The sequence below is a fragment of the Passer montanus genome, unplaced genomic scaffold (assembly GCF_014805655.1).
Source record: "Passer montanus isolate IOZ18808 unplaced genomic scaffold, ASM1480565v1 scaffold38, whole genome shotgun sequence".
Taxonomy (NCBI): domain Eukaryota; kingdom Metazoa; phylum Chordata; class Aves; order Passeriformes; family Passeridae; genus Passer; species Passer montanus.
In genome coordinates, this window is record NW_024368596.1 from 794026 (window position 1) to 811969 (window position 17944).

General features: G+C 55.9%; 1 protein-coding gene across 3 annotated transcripts; it reads right to left on the reverse strand.

Annotated features, from left to right (window-relative positions):
* Positions 1 to 204: 204 nt before the first annotated feature.
* Positions 205 to 17863, reverse strand: GDPD2 (glycerophosphodiester phosphodiesterase domain containing 2). 3 transcript variants are annotated; one of them, XM_039717490.1, is made up of 16 exons: positions 17806 to 17863; positions 8622 to 8770; positions 7441 to 7544; positions 7275 to 7368; positions 7017 to 7076; positions 6578 to 6676; positions 6104 to 6197; positions 5543 to 5688; positions 4990 to 5072; positions 4334 to 4484; positions 3598 to 3813; positions 2588 to 2739; positions 2104 to 2251; positions 1805 to 1887; positions 1267 to 1365; positions 205 to 1032 (listed from the first exon to the last, which is right to left on the reverse strand). In XM_039717490.1, exons 2-16 carry the CDS (start codon positions 8733 to 8735, stop codon positions 1026 to 1028), a joined length of 1650 nt encoding a protein of 549 aa, XP_039573424.1. In that variant the 5' UTR covers positions 8736 to 8770; positions 17806 to 17863; the 3' UTR covers positions 205 to 1025. The 3 variants fall into 3 exon arrangements, with proteins under 3 accessions (XP_039573424.1, XP_039573425.1, XP_039573423.1); XM_039717491.1 differs by lacking the exon at positions 17806 to 17863 and adding an exon at positions 11295 to 11546 and having other exon boundaries at positions 1337 to 1365; XM_039717489.1 differs by lacking the exon at positions 17806 to 17863 and adding an exon at positions 11295 to 11546.
* Positions 17864 to 17944: the final 81 nt, after the last annotated feature.

Here is a 17944-nt window from a genome sequence, read left to right on the forward strand (position 1 = left end):
AGTCCCCTCGCTGCCCCTGCAGCGGGCCCGGTCGGCTCCCCCCGCCGGCAGTGGCTGGCACGGAGGCGCGGCGCAGCGAGCCCGCCCCGGGCCGGTACCGTCCGGGCTGCGCCGGCTCCTTCTCCGGGCCGGCAGCGCCGCCGGCAGGGAAAGGTGCGGAAGAGAGGATGCAGGCGTGCCCGCCGCACCCCTTCGGGCTCTGTCTGCCGCTCCTCTGCTTTATTGACATAAATAGACAGCAACAAGTCAAACTGACACGGTACCCCTCTCCCTGTTCAAGGCCCTGCTGCAACGTGACCGATGCCGAGTCCCACCGCTCCCTCTGCTGCCCTGGAGCAGCAGCAGGAGCGTGAGCGCGGTCCTGCCAGCCCCTGGCACCCACCACCCCCAGCCCTGCTCCTTCTCTTCCCCGAGCAACAGGCATTAACTGCTGCAGGGAGTGCCAGGAGCCTGTCCCGTGAAGATGAAGCCAGCAGCAGCAGGGACAGGATTTGTGTCCAGGACAGGAGGGTGAAGAGCTCAGCTTTCCTGCTGTCTTTTGAAAAGCCACTCCACATCCCACTTCCTATTCCTCAAGCCATGGGACAGGGCAGCCCCCAGGGGAACAGCCCTTAAACCAGGTGTCCCATCCCTGGCTGCAGAGCTGCTGACAACAGGCAGAGACAGCCCTTCCCCTGCACCAAACAGCGACCCAAATCCCTGCTCCTGTTCAAACCCCAAGGGAGAGGTGTCAGCTCCAGCACTGCTGGATAAATATTCTGCCCCTAGGCCACCCCTGCAAAGCTTTAGTTCCTCGCTGCCAGTGGGCAATGAGAACTCAGTTCCAAGTCTTTTCAGCTGAGGGCAGCTGTGCACCATAAAAGGAGCCAGGAAGGCCACGGTAGAAGGAGTCTCGAAGGAAAGGAGCCCTGAAGCTGGCCTGAGGAGTGCTTGAGCTGTGCAGGGCTCTGGCTGCCCTTCCCCACAGCTGACACAGGCGTCACTCTTGCATCAAGCTGTTGATCTTTGTGAGCAGCACATCCGTCTCAGACTCTGAGGAGACAGAGAAAAAGCAGTCATTGTGGGCAGCCACCATCCCGCAGACACAGGCGGAGTACCCTGAAAAGCAGGTTTGAGGATATTCGGGAAATGTGGGATTCCCTAGTGCTGTCCCACAGGGCTGCTTGTTAATGGCAGGGCAGGAGGAACTCCCTGGGCTGGGATTCCCTTCCCTCCCCCAGCCATCCCAAACCACTCCGTCACGTTTGGCTGGAGAAAGCTGCCTGCCTGTCAGGGAGAGTCCCAGAGGCAGAGCCTGGCTCCAAGGGAGGGAAGCTCCCGTTCCGTGCGCACTCACCCGCTGGCCGTCTCCTGTGGGAACATTTCCTAGGAGATGGAATAGGATTGATGTTAGCATGCAAGTCTGGTCTCACCGTTCCCTCCCCTGAGCTGCCAGCTGGAGGCTCTGGGGCCCTGCAGTCCCAGAGGGAACTGCTCTCAGTGCCTGCAGCACTGGGAAAAAGGAGCAGGACCAGGATTCCCCAGGCTCAGCCCACCAAGCCCTGGGGTGCAGAGTGGGTTAACAAGTGTGAACTAAGGCATCCAGCAGCTTGAGGCAGGGTCAGGGCAGACTTTTAGCTGCAGTTTGGAGATAAAAGTTGCTCCCACGCACTTCTGTCTTACTTAGCCAGACAGGAGAGCACTCCCCCAGGATCTGAGTCCAGAGAGGGATGGCAGCAGATTTGGGTCTGCATCAGCCACCCAGGGCACACTACAGCCTCCCCCAACAGAGCTGCCTCAGGAGGGGGAAAGGGATCAAACCTACTTCATCAGGACGAAGGCCCAGATGATGATAAGGAAGGAAACACAGTCTACAACGATCCAGATCATGAAGTATGTGCTGCTGGGCTGCAAGGCAATGAGAAAAGCCACTGAACACCATCTAGGGGTGGCATGCTGTGGCACAGCCCTGCCTCCTGTGCCACCAGTCCCTTCTACAGGGTGGCATGCTCCCGTGCCAGTACAGCAGTGAGCAGAAGTCACCCTCCAGGCAGCTGCACAGGACCCACAAGTGCCTGGGACACAGGGCTGTGGGGCAGGGTGAAGGATGGAGGGGTCACTTACCAGCAGCCAGATGGGGTGTTTCATCTCCTTCAGCACCTGGCAGGCGTTGGTGGTGACAGAGCTCACCCCTGAACACCACAGCACGGAGAAGAGCCAGGGCTGGTTCACCACGTACAAGTTCACAGAGATGTTGTCCTGGCGGTACTGCCTGTGTGGGGACAGCCATGGTCAGAGTAGCTGACACCAGGGTGCCACCACACTCTGTACAGCCAGAGGGGGCTGTACATTTGGGATATGATCCAGCATTTGCAGCCACATGGAGCAACTCTCTGGAGATCCAGAGGGCAGATTTTCTGGCAGGGCAGAGAACTGCAGCCAGCTCCATCCTCTGCACCAGCCCTGCCTGATGGGGACACTTGTTCACAAGGCACACTCCCAGCTCTTCCCAGAAGCACACCTGTACTCAGCACCCTCACCTCTGCTGACCCCTGGGACAGTCCCCAGACTCCCACAGCTCCCAGGTACATGGACAAAGCGTTCTCACCTGATCTCCTCAGAGCTCATGTCCTGGTAGGGCAGATTGACGTGCAGTACTGGCTCCTTCTCATTCTCGACTCTCTTCCGGCCGTAGACGTGCTGGACACCTGGGGCCTGCTGTTTGACATCTTCCCTGAACCCATCTGGAAGCCAGAGGACCTAGGCAAGAGACAGAGCATGTGCAGAGGAGAGGTGCTCCAGAGGGTTTGCTCTCTTTCAATATTCCCTCACAGGTCCAGGCCCACATGGCCTGCTTAGACAGCTGCTTCCTGTCCCCTGTCTCCACACTCAGCTCTTCCATGAGGATCTCAGCCAGGACAGTCTCTTAAGAGCTTGCCCCAGCCAAGAAATAAGCACAGGTCCCACTGAAGGGAGAAAGCAGTTCCAGCCTAGGAAAATCTGCAACAGTTAAGCCCTTTCTGGGTCTTTGAATGGCTCAAGGAGTGAATACATTTATCCCCAGCTCTGCAGGAAGAATGCACCTTGGATCACCACTAGTAGCAGTCTTTTGTATGTCCCCTCCTGCTTTGCATTCCCAAAAGGCCAAGCAACGTGATTTGAGTGCTGATTTGTCCCCTGAGGGCAGCACATATCCTGTGCTGCAGGGGTTGGATGAAGCATAAAGGGAGAACAGGAGGGTGCAGCAGGAGTCCAAGAGCTGCAGGGAGAGGTGTGGTGGAGTGTGGGGAGGTGAAAGCCTCAGCATTGTACTCCTGCTCATGCTGGCAGTGCTGCTCTCCTCCCTAGCCTGAGTCATTGTTTACACACCAGGGTGGCCAGTGCTGGGAAACCAAAGTATTTGGAGGGGTCTGAAGCTGTAGGCATTAAAGTCTAATTATTGGTAACTTTTCTCAGCTAGAGAACCCCACACGTGGGCAGGGCTGCCCAGCAGGGATCACACACAGGGACGGGGTGTATCAGGTGTCAGGGATGGTCAGTGGGGCTGGCAGGGCACCTCCCACCACGGCAGGGGTGTGACAGCAGGGCCTGGCAGGGGTGGGGTGGTGACCAGCTCACCTGCTGCAGCGGGATGCCTGACTCTAAAATCACTTCCAGGGTGACATTGACAAAGTTCTGGTAGTCACTGTGGTTCTCAGGCCGAAGGTCAAACATGATGGAGATGTTGCTGTGCTTGGCTGCCTCCAGAGCCTGTTCCAGGGACGGGATCCTCTGTTCAGCTGCCTCCTGGCGATCACCAGGAGAAAGGCTCTGCACAGTGGGAAATGGCCTCCGCTGCAAGGGTGAGAGGGGGCAGTCACCACCTGTTAGCTTCCACATCCCAAACTGGTTCCTGTTTCTCTCAGTTTCCTACACTGGCCTCTCCATGTGCTCTCCAGTGCAGACAGGCACAGGGAACCTCCCTATGCACATCCACGGGCACCTGTACCCTTCTCCCCACTAACAACAGAATTCAAGCAGCCCCAACGCCTGTGGGCATTCAAAGCTGCTCAGCAATAGTTAGTCACCTTTTGGGAAGAGCCTGGCCACAGCTGCCTTCAAGCCCAGGCAGGCTGTGCAGCTCAGAGCAAACATGAGACACCCCTCTCAAAGCAGCCTCCTCCATGACTCAGCTGAGGAGTCAGAACAAACCCCAGCTTGGGGCATAACTGCACCCAAGGGATTTGTGCAGGCTTCTGCACCCTGTCCAGGTGTCTGCTAGGACCAGGAAAGGTTCTGGAGCCCCAGGGCAGGGCTAATGCTTCACCCAAAAATGCACCCATTCCTCACCAGCCACGCTAAGGATATTCCTGACCTCCAGAAACCAGCTGCCAGCATCCAGCTGCTGCAGGTCTGTCCAGTTGAAGGCAGTGCTGTTCAGGGCAGCCCTCTCAGGGAACACAGCCTGCACGTTGGTGGTCCTGGTGAGTTCCTCATCATGCATGAGGAAGGGGACCCCATCAGCACTGGCAAAGGAGCACAGAGGAAAGCCATGTGTTGTAAACTGTTTATCTCCTATCCATGCCCTGGCATTTCTACCCCCTCCCAGCCACCTGCCCAGAGTAACCCTCATCCTTATTCTGCTCGTGGCCCTTTACACAAAAATGTGCACCTAGAGACCACCAACCCAGTAGTTCCTTGCTCTCTGAAACAGCTGTCCCAATAACAGGATTGCATGAGATGAACTGGAGCCAGGGTCTGTTCTCCAAGCAGTACCCCTCCCCTGGTGGAGCCTCCCTCCCCAGAAGGCAATCTGCATGGGGAGGACAGAAATCCAGTACCTCTCCCAGATCATTGGGACACCAAGCTGGAGCCTGTCCCATACTGGGAAGGTGGGAGTGGCAGAGCCCTTTGAACAGGGCTGCCTTCAAATGCAGGCTCTATCAGTCCTCCAGATGTCTTCCAGAATGCCCCCTGTGGGACGTGACATCCCAGGATACACAGCCCCTTCCTCCCTCTGAGCCCCTTTACCTCACCATGACGTCTGTCTCAAAGACTTGCACATCACAGCCCACTGCCTTGTGCAGTGACATGAGGGTGTTCTCAGGGGCCAGCTGGAAAAAGGAATGGTGTTAGTGTTGGGGGCAGGCACTCATCCTGCCTGGATGCACCCAGAAGCTTGTCTGGGCTCTAGGGCAGCCACAATGAGCCTGGGGTGACCTGGGCCTGGTGGGGGGTGGAAAAGGACTGGGGGTAGACAGTCAGAGCCTGCCTCATCCCTGCTCCCCAGCCCACACTACACAGCCAGGCTTTCTGCTGGGAGTTGCACGCTCCTGGTCCAGCAGTGCTCAGGAAGCAGCTCTGTCCTGCAGCTGCTGCATCCCCTCCTCACCCTGTGCTCACCCAACCTCCAGGCCTGAGCTGCCCTGGCTGCTGTGGGGATATCATTGTTCTGGGCTGGCCAGAGCTTGTACAGGCCTGTGGCCACAAGGATCTGTGCCCCACAGCCAGGCACAGCCTGGCTTTTCCTAGTGGAGCAGCCTGCCCATCCACCCTGACCACTGCCAGGGTGCTGGTCACTCACCATGGGTGCTCCTCGATGGCCAACTAGGGCTGGCTTGGGGGGCAGCTGGTTCTCCTCCATGATGCAAGGGGAGGTGATTCCCAAGGGAGCCAGGTATAGTGCAATCATTGCTGCACAGTACACAAGCAGCACAAACACCCTGAGACCTGCAGGCACAGACAGATGTTAGAGGGGACGAGGTACAGAGGTATTTTGCAGATCACTAGGAATAAGCCAAGGCTGCTTCACCTGGCATTAACCTGTGTTGCCCTAGGTCAAACATTGCACCCTCAGCCTCAGGAACATCCTGGATATATTCTTGGCACTTGCCAACTCAGCACTTCTGCAGCACTCTGCCACCTGTAGCCCTCCTTCAGCTGCAAAGCAGGGAGGGCTGAAGCTGCAACAAGGGCCGGTCATGAGAAACCACCAAGAGCAGGCATTACTACCACACTGGAGACCTGTTCCCACTACTGCACTGATGCTCCTCGAGCAGCACACTGCCACCAGTGCTGCTCAGCTGGGTGGCAGGACGCAGGACACCAGCCAAGGTGACAAGTGGAGTGCTCGGAGGGGGATTACCTGTACTGCGGGTGCGGTAGATGAAGCTGGCCAGGGGCCAGGCAAGGAGCGTCATTCCCCCCACAGCTCCAATGTGCAGGAAGGGACCTGTTGCCTGGGGAGGCAAAAACCACAGGGTGTCAGCCAGGACCAGTGCCTGTCCCCAAAATATACAAGCCTCAATGCCAGGGATCTGCCCTGCAGCCAGTGCTGGAAGATCCACAGTGCTGGGAGGGAGGGACAGGCTCCTGGGGGACAGAACAGACTCCCTGCTCTGGTCCAGCCACCATTCATCAGTCTAGTGGCAGCTGCTCCAGGCAGGACTGCAGGGGCAGAAGGAGCACCTTGCCTGGCCAGACAGCAGAAGTCAAGGGCAGGGAATTCACCCCCAGTGCATGCAGCCGTGCTGGGGGCTTCAGGCAGCACCCTTCAGCTCAAGCCCACAGGTCAGGCTCTGGATACAGTAGGGGAGTCCCCGATATCAAGGTGACTCACCTGCAGGGAGATACGTGCGCTTTTCCACTCCTCTGCCCACTTTATTCCCAGCCCTGTGAAGGCTGCAGCCACCACCAGGGCAGTCAGGATCAGCAGGACCTGTGGGGCATGCACAGGGCAGTTAGGGGAGCACACAACATCTTGCAGGCCAGACAGAGTTCTCCTCATCCCTTCTTTGTGAGCCCCTCCAAGCCCTGATATCCCACTTTCCCCATCTGGGTTTCCAGCTGAACTCTGTGCTCAATACTTTGAGCACTGGGAATATTCCCATCCCAGATGTGGCTGAGCAACTGACAGCTGCAGCCCTGGTCAGCAGGGACACACAGCCACTCAGTGGGGTCACAGCAGCCATACACAGCCCCAGCAGGCTGGTCCCAGCTTCTGAAGGTGTAAGGGCAGCCAGGGCAGGCACCATCTCCCTGCACCTCCAGTCTCTCACCTTGTGCACCCAGTGTAGCTTCAAGGGCTGGCCGCAGAGCTGCAAGAACAAAGCAAGGACCTGCAAGGGCAAGGAGCTGTCAGAGCTGGGCTGTGCCCCACACCTCACCCCTCACAGGGCACAGCCACAGAGCTTGGGCTCCCTGGCACAGGCAGGGGCTCTGGCTGTGCTCAGGCTGACCCAGCTCCAGAAGCTGCAGGCTCCTCCCAGCTCAGGGCAGCCCCATTCCCCCCATCCAGTGGGATCAGGAGGGCTCACCAGCAGCACAGACGAGTAGCTGATCAGCACAGCCGTAGCTATGAGCAGGACCAGTGACCAGTCCAGCCACACCTTCCTCTGCCTGAAGATGAATCTGCCAGCAAAGGGGAAGGTCAGAGGGGCAGGGGTGATGTGGGGAACAAGGCTGAATGTAGATCCTACTCACTCATTGAAGTTGTGGAAATCATTGAGGATGATGATAGCGAAGTAGAGCCACACCAGTGTGAAGAGGAAGACGAAGAAGAGGAAAAGGAACCAGCTGCAGTCATACTGAAAGGCAGAGAAGAGAGTTATACACATACCCTCAGGGCACTTAGCCCCCAGGCAGGTTGCTGAGACCCCTGGGTATCACCCAGCCAGCAGTGGGGAGCTCAGGGGGTCACAGCAGCAATGGCCGGGGGCCCAGGCACTGAGCTGCCCCATGGAGAGGGACCAGAGCCACCCTGGCTGGCTCTTTTGGCTGGACCCATGCTATAGAAAGATGGATCAGCATGTCCTGCAACAAACTAAAAATCTGCCTCTGCCAGGCTGGGGAGGATGGACCCTGTGGCAAGACCGCCTCCTTTGCCATGCAGCATGCCATGGGAACAGGCAGGGACTTTGGACATAAGAAAGGGTGGGGAGCCAGGTCCCATTCCCTTCTAGCTGCATGATCCATGGGCTAGGCAGAGAGCAGTGCAGGCCCCCAGAACTGCCCTTGTAGAGGTGAGTCTGCAGGCTGGGTCCAGCTACATTGGCTACATTGTCCACAGCCACTAGTCCCACGTGTGGGGTAGGTGAGGGGTGCCACAGGTGCCAGAGGGACACCTAGCAACCCAGACCTATTTGTACATTCCAGGCAAGCCAGGACAAGCTGCAGCAGAGCCACACCCATGGGAGTCGGAGACCTCAGAGAATCCCAGGGCCTCACCACTCCCAGGTTACAAATTGCTGGGGACACCCTCCTGGTGGGGCCACACCCAGCCCAGGAACTGTGTCTCCCACGTGCCTGGCCAGGTGCCCCGGGACCTGCTTGCCAGCTCAGCCCTAGGGCTCTGCTCTGCCCCAGGCACGTGCAAGCCCCACTGCAGATGCACACTAATGCTGCTCTACCCTTCTTGACACCCAGCAGGCACACAGCTCACCCTCCCACTGCTCCAGGCCAGGGCAGTTCCTGAGGTGAGGGTGCCAGGTAGCACCCCAGCTGTCCTGGGGCTCGGCCGTGGGAAGCAGGAGCAGCAGCAAGAGGTCAGCAGCTCAGTGTCTGGGCTGAGCATCCCAGCCACAGCCCCTCCCCACCCCAGCCAGCACCCTGAGACTCCCAAAAAGGGGCTGGCAAGCCCCAGCTCAGCATCACTCAGGTATCACCTTGGTGGTTCTCAGGCCCTTCCTCTTCTCCTTCTTGGCAGTGATCCACTGGCAGCTGTAGGGGCAGAGCAGGCAGGTGGCACAGGTAGAGCAGCAAGCAGGGGGGTCTGCCATAGCAGCAGACTGTCCCAGAGCCAAGGTCAGGTGTCCTGTGGGGAAATACACAGTGTGTTGGCACAGGCCTCCCAACACACTGCCCCCACCCCATGGGGATGGAGACTGAAGCATTTTGTGTCCAGGTACCCTGGCAGGTGGCCCAGAGTGCTGGGGCATAGTGGGGCTGCTGGTTGTGTCCCCAGGCAAGGCATGGTGCCAGGGGAAGAAGCAGCACAGGGTGCAGCCCAACCTGTTCAGCAGGCTGTGCTGGGACCCTTCACCCAACAAGCTGGAACAAGCCTGGAGCTGGCAGGGAGCAGGGCCTGCTCCCCAGCCCAGGGATCAGCACTCTGCCTGGGAGCCAGGACCACTGTGCAGGCTCCAGGGGCAAGCTTGACAGCACCACTGCACCCAGGCTTCCCCACCTGCAAGGACTGTCCAGGGCCATGCCATGGCCTGGGAAGCTCCTGTTCTGATCTCTAAGTCCAGGCCCTTGCTGCTGCAGCACCATCCTGGCAGCCCCTGAGCTCAACCTGCACACCAAGGAATCCCCAGTGTGGCTGGAGGAGCTGCAGCTGAGCAGGCACTGGATGGCTTTGGTCCAAGTGCTTGTGGGGAACCCATTTCTGCAGTCACAGAGACCCAGGCTGAGGGCAAGGCCACCACTGAGCTCCCCAGGCTGGCACAGGGACAGAGCCAGGATGCTCTGCTGTGATCCTCAGATTCCTGGTGCTTGGCTGGAAGAAGCAGGGACCCCAAAACAAGATCTTCCTCAATCCATCTGGAGAAACCCCATCTTTACTATTGCTTGTGCTGCTGTGGAGCTGCACCTCCTCACCCCAACCTCCCCAACAGGCCAGGCACACTATGCAACACTATCACCCTGCAGATTAAGCCTGGCTCTCATTTCACTGTGACCACTGAGCCAGGCATAGGAGCCAGCTGACCACATCCTCCCAGCCACATCCCCTCCAGTGCTGGAGGCAATGGTGTGCCTCACAGAGCTGTGTCCCATTCCAGTCTGGGCTGTGGAGAGAGGGAGCAGTGCTAGCCCAGCTCCTCCCTGGCCCAGCCAGCCAGACCACAGCAGCTCTGCCATGCCCTAGCTGTGGCCCAGGTCAGCCTGGTCTGCCCCTGGAACAGGGCAGCACCCCAGCCTGTCCCCTTGCTCCTAAAGTCCACCCTATGGGGGTCTCCAGGGCTGGGTGCAGAGCCTGCCCCAGCACCCACACAGAGCACAGGGTCATGCACAGGCAGGCAGCGCCCTGAGAGCAGGACCCCATCCCTGCCAGGCAGCTTCTGCAAGCTGGGGGATATCTGGGGGCTGCCATCAGCAGGTCCAGCCAGCCAAGGCACAGAGGATGATGAGCAGCGAAACAGAGCCCCACATCTGCTGCCCCCTCCACCTTCTAGGCACCAGACCAGCAGCTGTGACCTGCTCAGTGATGGCACTGAGGGAGTCAGCCTTAACTCAAGGGATGCCATGGATCCAGGTCCCCTTCCTGATGCCCCGGGGCTTTGGCTGCAGGCTCATACCCCAGCTGTCACCAGAAGCAGTCACCATTTCCACCAGGAACCAGCGGGTGCAGCCAGCCTTCACTTGGAGTCACCCTGTCCCCTGTCACTGCTCACACGGGCAGAGCACTGGTGTCAGCAGCTCCTGGCAGGCTCCCACGCAGGGTACACAGTACAGGAGGAGTGGCTGTGGGCACCAGCTGCAACTCAGCACTCAGCTGCTCCAAGGGACTTGCTGCCAGGACTGGAGCTTGGCAGAGAGTGGCACAGGACTGGTCACAAATCTGCCCCAATGGTGCTGTCTGGAGGGTTTGCAGGAAAAATGCTACCCTGTTCTCCAGCTCACAGTGCGACTGCAGCAGTAGCATCAGTGATTATGGCACAACATCCCTGTGCAGGGCACACATCCCAGACAGAGCAGGGGTAGGCACACTCCAGACCCTGCTCAGCTTGTGCTCCAGTGGGAAAGCAGTAGAGTGGCAGCTGGGGCTCCAACACGGCTGGAAGGACCCCACCAAACAACCCCCACTGCACACTCAGCCCCAGTGTGCGAGGCACAGGGAATCTGAAGGGCTGACAGACCCACTGCCACAGCCACTGACAGACAGCGTGTGCTGGTAGCCTCACAAGGACCTCTGAGCTCGCACAGGACAACCGGGTGGCCATATACAGATCGAGATGCCCTTGTCCTGGGGGAGCCGTGCTGAGCCAGCCCAGGCTGTGTGCCACCGGGCAGGTCAGCAGGAGCTGGTGCCTAACCCCGCTGCTCCCTTTCCTCGTAGCACGGAGCACAGAGCACGGGCTCAGCATGGGGCACAGGGTGACCCCAAAACAGCAAGCGCAGCACAGCCCGGCCCAGATCCCCCACTCTCAGTCTCATGCCCGGGCAGCCAGTCCTGCGCTCCCCGTTCCTGCCCTCCAGAGCGTGGGAACAACACGGGCAACCCCCTTCCTCCCCCCTCAGCTTCCCGCAGAGCCGGGGCGATCACCCCCTCCCCGTGCCGCCCTCCCGGGGCAGGACAGCATCCCCAGGGCCGGGGCAGCCGCCCCGGGACCCAGTACCTGCTCCCCGCGGCTGTCGGGCTCCCGCAGCTGGGCCAGGTGAGCGCGGGGCTGGGCTCTCCCGGGCCCATGCGTGCCAGCACTCGGCTCCCGCTGCGCTCACACCCTCCTGGGTGTGCCCGGCCCGGCGGGGCGGCCCGGCAGGTCCGCACAGGCCGGCAGAGGCGGGCACACTGCGAGCCGAGCCGAGCCGAGCGGAGCGGGGGGCCGGGCCGGGGTCAGGGCGGGCCCCGAGGCAGCCGCGGGGAGAGGGGGAAGGGGCCCGGGGCCGTCACGCGTCGCAGCGCAAAGGAGTTTGCAGGCAGGCCACGTCCAGGCAGACGGAGACTCCAGGGAGAGCTCCCGGGAGATGGAGGCAGAGCTTCGTGCATCGCCGCGCCTTTGAGAGAGGGGCTGTGGGAGCCCCTCGGACAAAAGGGGACTTTTCTCTTCCTGGCTGAGGAAGCCCGAACAGACACAGCGCAGGTCACCACGGCTGGCCCGGCAGACACACCGAGGCATGCTTTGAAGGCAGAAGCACAGAGCTAAAAGTGCTTTTCTTGCCTTGAGCCAAGAGAAATCCTTCCGAACCAGTGCATTTGAACTTTGCTAAAGCAGCAGATGAAAGGAGGCTCCAGCAGGCCTGATGCCACCTGAAGATGGATGGGCTGATGCCTTCTAATTTCCCCCTCCCTCCCTGTGGCACAGCACAGCTATCCCCCTCTGCTCCAGGTCACTCCTCCTAGTGAGCCAGGATGCACGATGGGCACTCAGACTTTTCTGTGTCAGTGAATTGATCTGTCATTGCCTGTGATCTCAGGGGACCCCTCTGATCTTCTGCCACTTGCAAAGGACCCGAGAAAGCTGATTTACAGGGAGGTGATGGCATTCTGCAGTGACATAGCAACTGCCAATTTAGGCAGCCTCAACACTCGGCTGATCCTGTCCCACACTACTGTTAACAGCTTCTGCACAACTCCTTGGGAGCTCCATGGAATGTGCTGATTAAGGCCTTATCAATGGAGGGTCTGGGGCACTGCAGGAGGGTTTGTGCAGGAACACCCACTGCTCTGCACCCGAAGGAGTGAGCTGAAAGCATCGCAAGGGTCAGGAATATCCCTCAGACAGCAGCCCTGCACACCCAGATTTTGCCAAACGAGAGCAGTTTGGCAGTGAGGTTCACCCATGCGTTCTGCCGACTCTGACCGGTCGCGCTGCTACACCAAGAGCAAAGCTGTGTGCACACAGCGAACCTCTGAGGCTCACCCATGCGTTCTGCCGACTCTGACACAGACCGGTCGCGCTGCTACACCAAGAGCAAAGCTGTGTGCACACAGCGAACCTGCGCCCCAGGAAAGCCCCGGGGATGCAGAGAGCCCATTTCATGGGGGAGAAGGTTGACTGTCAGGGATTGGATTGCAGGTTTTGAGGAGATGAATTAGTGAGCACTGAAGTGAGGTGAAGGATCACTCAAGCCAAGAAACACCTTAGGCAGTGTGTAGGGGAAAACCAGGCATGGATAGAGACTAACGAGATACTGGAGGAGGGGAGGTTGCAGCAGAGCTCCTGGAGATGAAAAAGTTGTGGATTTTAGTGGAGGGAGGCAAAGTTTTTGGAAGAGGCACCCCGGTCAGACAGAGCAGCGGGACAGGCGGCTCTCCGGGGGACTGGGCCCCGTTTGACTGAGCCGGGAGGGAGCCCCGTTCCCCTGGAGCCGAGCTGCTCCAGCCCGGCGCTGCTGAGGGAGCCCCGTTCCCGGGGGAGCCGAGCTGCTCCAGCCCGGCGCTGCTGAGGGAGCCCCGTTGCCGGGTACCGCCGGTCGCGCCTGCAGCGCTGCCTGTGCCCACGCGAGGGCAGCAGCGCGGCCTCTCCCGCCCGGCACGGCGCTGAGGGGACGGGAGCGGCGCTGGGGCCGAGGGGAGCCGTGCCCTGATCCCCCACTGAGGCCGCCCTGCTGAGCCCCGGCAGCGGCCTCGGAGCGCTGCCCGTGAGGGCCGGGAGCCGTGCTGGCTACGGCCAGAGCCGAGCGGGCACTGCCGCTGCCTGGCCACCAGACGGCGACCTCGGCCCGCGCTGCTGCCGCGGGAGTGCCTGAGGTTGGGCCTGTGCAAAAGGACAGGGCTGAGCCCAGAGGCGTGGCGCAAAGGACAGGGCTGTGACCCTAAGGACAGGGCTGAGCCCAGAGGTGTGACCCTAAGGACAGGGCTGTGACCCTAAGGACAGGGCTGAGCCCAGAGGTGTGACCCTAAGGACAGGGCTGTGACCCAAAGGACAGGGCTGTGCCCAGGGATGCTACCCAAAGGACAGGGCTGAGCCCAGAGGCGTGGCGCAAAGGACAGGGCTGTGACCCAAAGGACAGGGCTGTGCCCAGAGGTGTGACCCAAAGGACACGGCTGAGTTTATGGGTATACCTAAAGGATAGGGCTGAGCCCACGGATGCCACCCAAAGGACAGGGCTGTGCCCAGAGGTGTGACCCAAAGGACAGGGCTGAGCCCGGGGGTGTGACCCTAAGGACAGGGCTGAGTCCATAGATGCTCCCTAAAGTGCAGAGCCGAGCTCAGATTTAATACCCAGAGGACAAAGCTCAGCTCGGGGCTGCAACACCGAGCTCAGCAGACTGACATAAACACGGGCGTCATCGACATCCACTTCCCTGCTAAGCCTGATCTCCAGGAGCCAAGTCGCAGATGAACAGTAAAGCTGACAACCAGCGTGTATAATCAAGCAGGTTTAGCTCTACCTGTCTCACTGAAAGTCAGAGGCATCAGATTTAGTTGGGGAAAAGACAGAAAATTATCTTCCTGTCAACACAGTTGAATGAGCTCAGGTACAACATCAAGTGTTGCATTGATGTAAATAGAGTTTGTGTCCTGCCTTCACTTGAGAAGTGCATCTGTGAGTGTTCTTTTAGATTATGGCAAAGTGATAAAAACATGGAGAGGAATGGTCTAAATAAGCAGAGAAAGTTATGTTGGTGTATTACAGTGCAGATGAAGTTAACTCCCTAGACTCTAAACTTGGTGGTAGAGCAGGTATTTTCAGCACATGTGAGTGACTTAACAGCTTCCTGTTAGGTTCCTGTTGGTCCACTGAGCTGGTCAGAAACAAGTTTTTTTTTTCAGGAAAAAAAGGCAAACCATTATTTCAGTTACTTCTGGTTTTTGCTATACTGCACATAGTCTACAATAAACACTCCTTTTAAAGATGGACTGTTTTAGGGAAAGTTTTCCCTTAATGTAATTTCCTATAGGACCCAGGACCAGGAATAAAAGGAGAAGTCAATAAAGGTTTGTGTAACATTGTTTCACACTCTTTCAGCTTGTAATAGACAACAAAAACTCAGGGTTTCACCATTTCTCTACTTTTAACGCTTAAAAGCCAGTGACACAGACTGTGCTTCCACCTCAGCTAGTAGCAGACCTACATAAACTGATAGACCAAGGCAATGGTCTCTGTCATTAATCTAAAATCAATCTGCAGTAATATAGATTTTGCTATATATTGAAGCTGTCCTGCATAGGCACATTAAGAAAATTAAGTTGTTTGAAAGAACTAATCAGACAATGAACTGCCTGCTTAAGGGGAGGGTGTATGATCATGGCAGTAGTCTCAATTTTTTTCCTAAAGGCCAGAAGCTTATAAAGAATTAAAGTCTGTGGTGAGCAAGCTTTGAATCAGATTTTTTTCCCTCCAGAAGTGGGCTTAGTTAAGGAGATCAGGAATGCAGATTGTGAGAGTATTATTCATCTTGAGGAAAAACCTCTGTGGATGACTGTACTTATTTCAGCTCTTATCATGGAGTTTGTATGACACAAGGCAAATCACTTGACCCAAACTTTCCATGGGTGGTCCTTAAAGGTTTAATTTCCTGTGTACTTGAAAACAGCATGGAGCAGATTTTCAGGAGTGCTAATCACTAACTGTTGTAATTGAGATGAGTGATAGGAGCCCTGAGGATCAAATGCTAAGGAGTGTTAAGAGTTCAAGCCACAGAGGAACAGCAGATCTCAGCTTGGGCACTGCACCAGTGCAGTGTTTAGCCCCACTGTTTTGATAGGAATCCAACACCTCTCAAGGGTTTATGGAGATTAAGGTAGAGAAAACACAAGACCACAGTAGATCACAGAATCATAGAGTGGCCTGAGCAGGACATGACCTTGAAGACCATTCAGTTCCAACCCTCCTGCTAGGGGCAGGGACACCTTCCACTAGACCAGGTTGCTCAGAGCCCCATCTTACCTGACAAGTTCTTTCAGGGATGGGGCAGCCACAGCTTCTCTGGGCAACCTGCCAGTGCCTCACCACCCTCACAGTGAAGAAATTCTTCCTGACATCTAATCTAAACCTGCTGTCTTTCAGTCTGAAGCCATTCACCCTGGTCCAGGCACTCCAGGATCTTGTGAAAAGCCCCTCTCCATGTTTCTTGGCTCCCTTTGGAAAGCCACAATAAGGTCACCCAGATGTCTTCTTTTCTCCAGGCTGAACAATCCCAATTCTCTCAGCCTTTCCTCCTAGGAGAGGTGTTCCATCCCTCTAATCACCTTGGTGGCCTCCTGTGGACTCTCTCCAACAGCTCCATGTCCTTCCTGTGCTGGGCACCCCAGAGCTGGAGGCAGCACTTGCAGGTGGGGTCTGACCAGGTGGAGCAGAGGGGCAGAATCCTCTCCCTCCCTCCCCTGCTGTCCACAGGGCTTATGCTGCAGCCCAGGACACTCTTGGCTTTCTGGGCTGAGCCTGCACATGGCTGGGTCCTGTCCAGCCTCCATCCCCCAGCATCTCTGAGTCCTTCTTGTCAGGATAAGCCACAGTTAAAATGCTCTGTAAATTTTATACTACAAAATATAGTTCAGAAATAATTTTTAGGCACAGTGTCATGTCATACCTAAAGAGAAAAACAAAAAATTCAAACAGGCAACTCCTGCTTTCATTAAAAGACAAAACCAGTTATCAGATTCTGATAGTTATACCTTGCAACACATGCCATGCTTCATTCATGATTTCAAGGACCAAAATATTTGCTTTTGTTCACATGCAGCTCTTTCTTTTTGGAACTTGAACTAGTTTAGAATTTGAAGATGTTTATAATTTGTCATTTCCTAATTGCCTTATTGCATACTTAACTGAAGTCACAGAATAACAAACTTGGCAAATCTTAAGTATTAAATTTAGGGTGCAGCAGAAGGTATGCTCACAGGCTGCACTCGCATGCAATTTTGCATCTTAACTGCATATCTTTGTGTTTTGTGTAATCTATACAAAGGAAGTCAACTAATTTAATTATAGCACAACTGTTTTTTCTGGTAAGTCCATTTCCTTTATATGGATAATTAACTCTACTGGAAGTTAAATTGTAGGTATAAATTACTGAAAGTGGCAACACTGATATTCTTAGATCTGGTTTCACCTGCTCTGCATGGAAAAGCACTTGACTAGTGGTCTGTGTTATTTTCTGATCAATATTTGTGGGTTTTTTTCCAGGAAAAAATATAATATTTACTCTGTCAATAAAACAGCTTATGTGCCACTTACTGCCATTGCTCTACTACAAACCCATTTGTAGTTAGGGTTTTTAATGCTTGCTTGCTAACTTTTAAGACATGCCATTATTTTTGTACTGGGATAAGCCTTTACTGTGGAGTGTTTGCTCCTGCCACACATCTAATTTCTGCTCAGAGTTACAGTTACTGTAGAACAGCATTTTCCCCCCTTTCAGCATGTAAAAGCAGCTGCAAGATCACTGTGTTAGGTCATGCTGTGGAACACAAAATTGATTTGTTGCTTGAGCTGCCTTTCTCTCCTTATGGCTTCAGAAGCCTCCCATGAAGTCATTACCACTCACTGATGTTACTGTGAAGCCACAAACTTTGTTACAGCATTAGTGGGGACCCAGCAGCTGTCTGCTAGAATAAACCCCTGCAGCAGCATTTATGTCAAAAATGAGCTGAAGTCCTTGACAAAGAGTTCAACTCTCCAGCTATAAGGAGGACGTGTTAGGATACAGCCCAAGCTACAGAATACCTTAGTTATTACTTTGCATTAAAGCATAGCACTGAGATCAGTCCTTGCCCAAGGAGTGTCCCTTCAGATCCCCTGTGAGCCTTACCACTCATGGGATTCCATCCTCTCTGCTAATCTAGGCACAGAGAACAAAGCCCTCTTGCACACTTATTTTACTGTCCCTTTCTTGTTCTCAGCAAGCTCATTTAAGAGTAGGGAACAGTTCTGTGAGTCACAATGTGCTGCAGTCATTAATACTCCCACTGTACTTGCAGTGCTACTGTGCTTTTTCTCTTAATACCTATAAGCTGTTGCTGTTAGACAGCTTTGCAGAGCTATTAGAGCCTGTCCTGCAGCCTTTAGAGAAACAATTAATTATATTAGATGCCTCTATAAAAGCCAATTCCTCACACATATAGCTACATTCTCTGTTTTATAGTAACTGCAAACAACAAAATTAAAACTAAACCTGAAAAAAAAAACTCCAAAAAGAAACCCCCGAATAAAGAAAAGGCCCAAACCAGCCCCACTTACCAGGCAGAGGAAACTCCTTGTTTCACACTCTCGACTGTATGGGAACAACAGCTGTTTGCCATTGCCAAATTTATAGGAGCAGCCTCCAGAAGTGTGCTAAGGGTGGGTTTATATAAGGGCCCTGGCTGGGGAGTGGTCA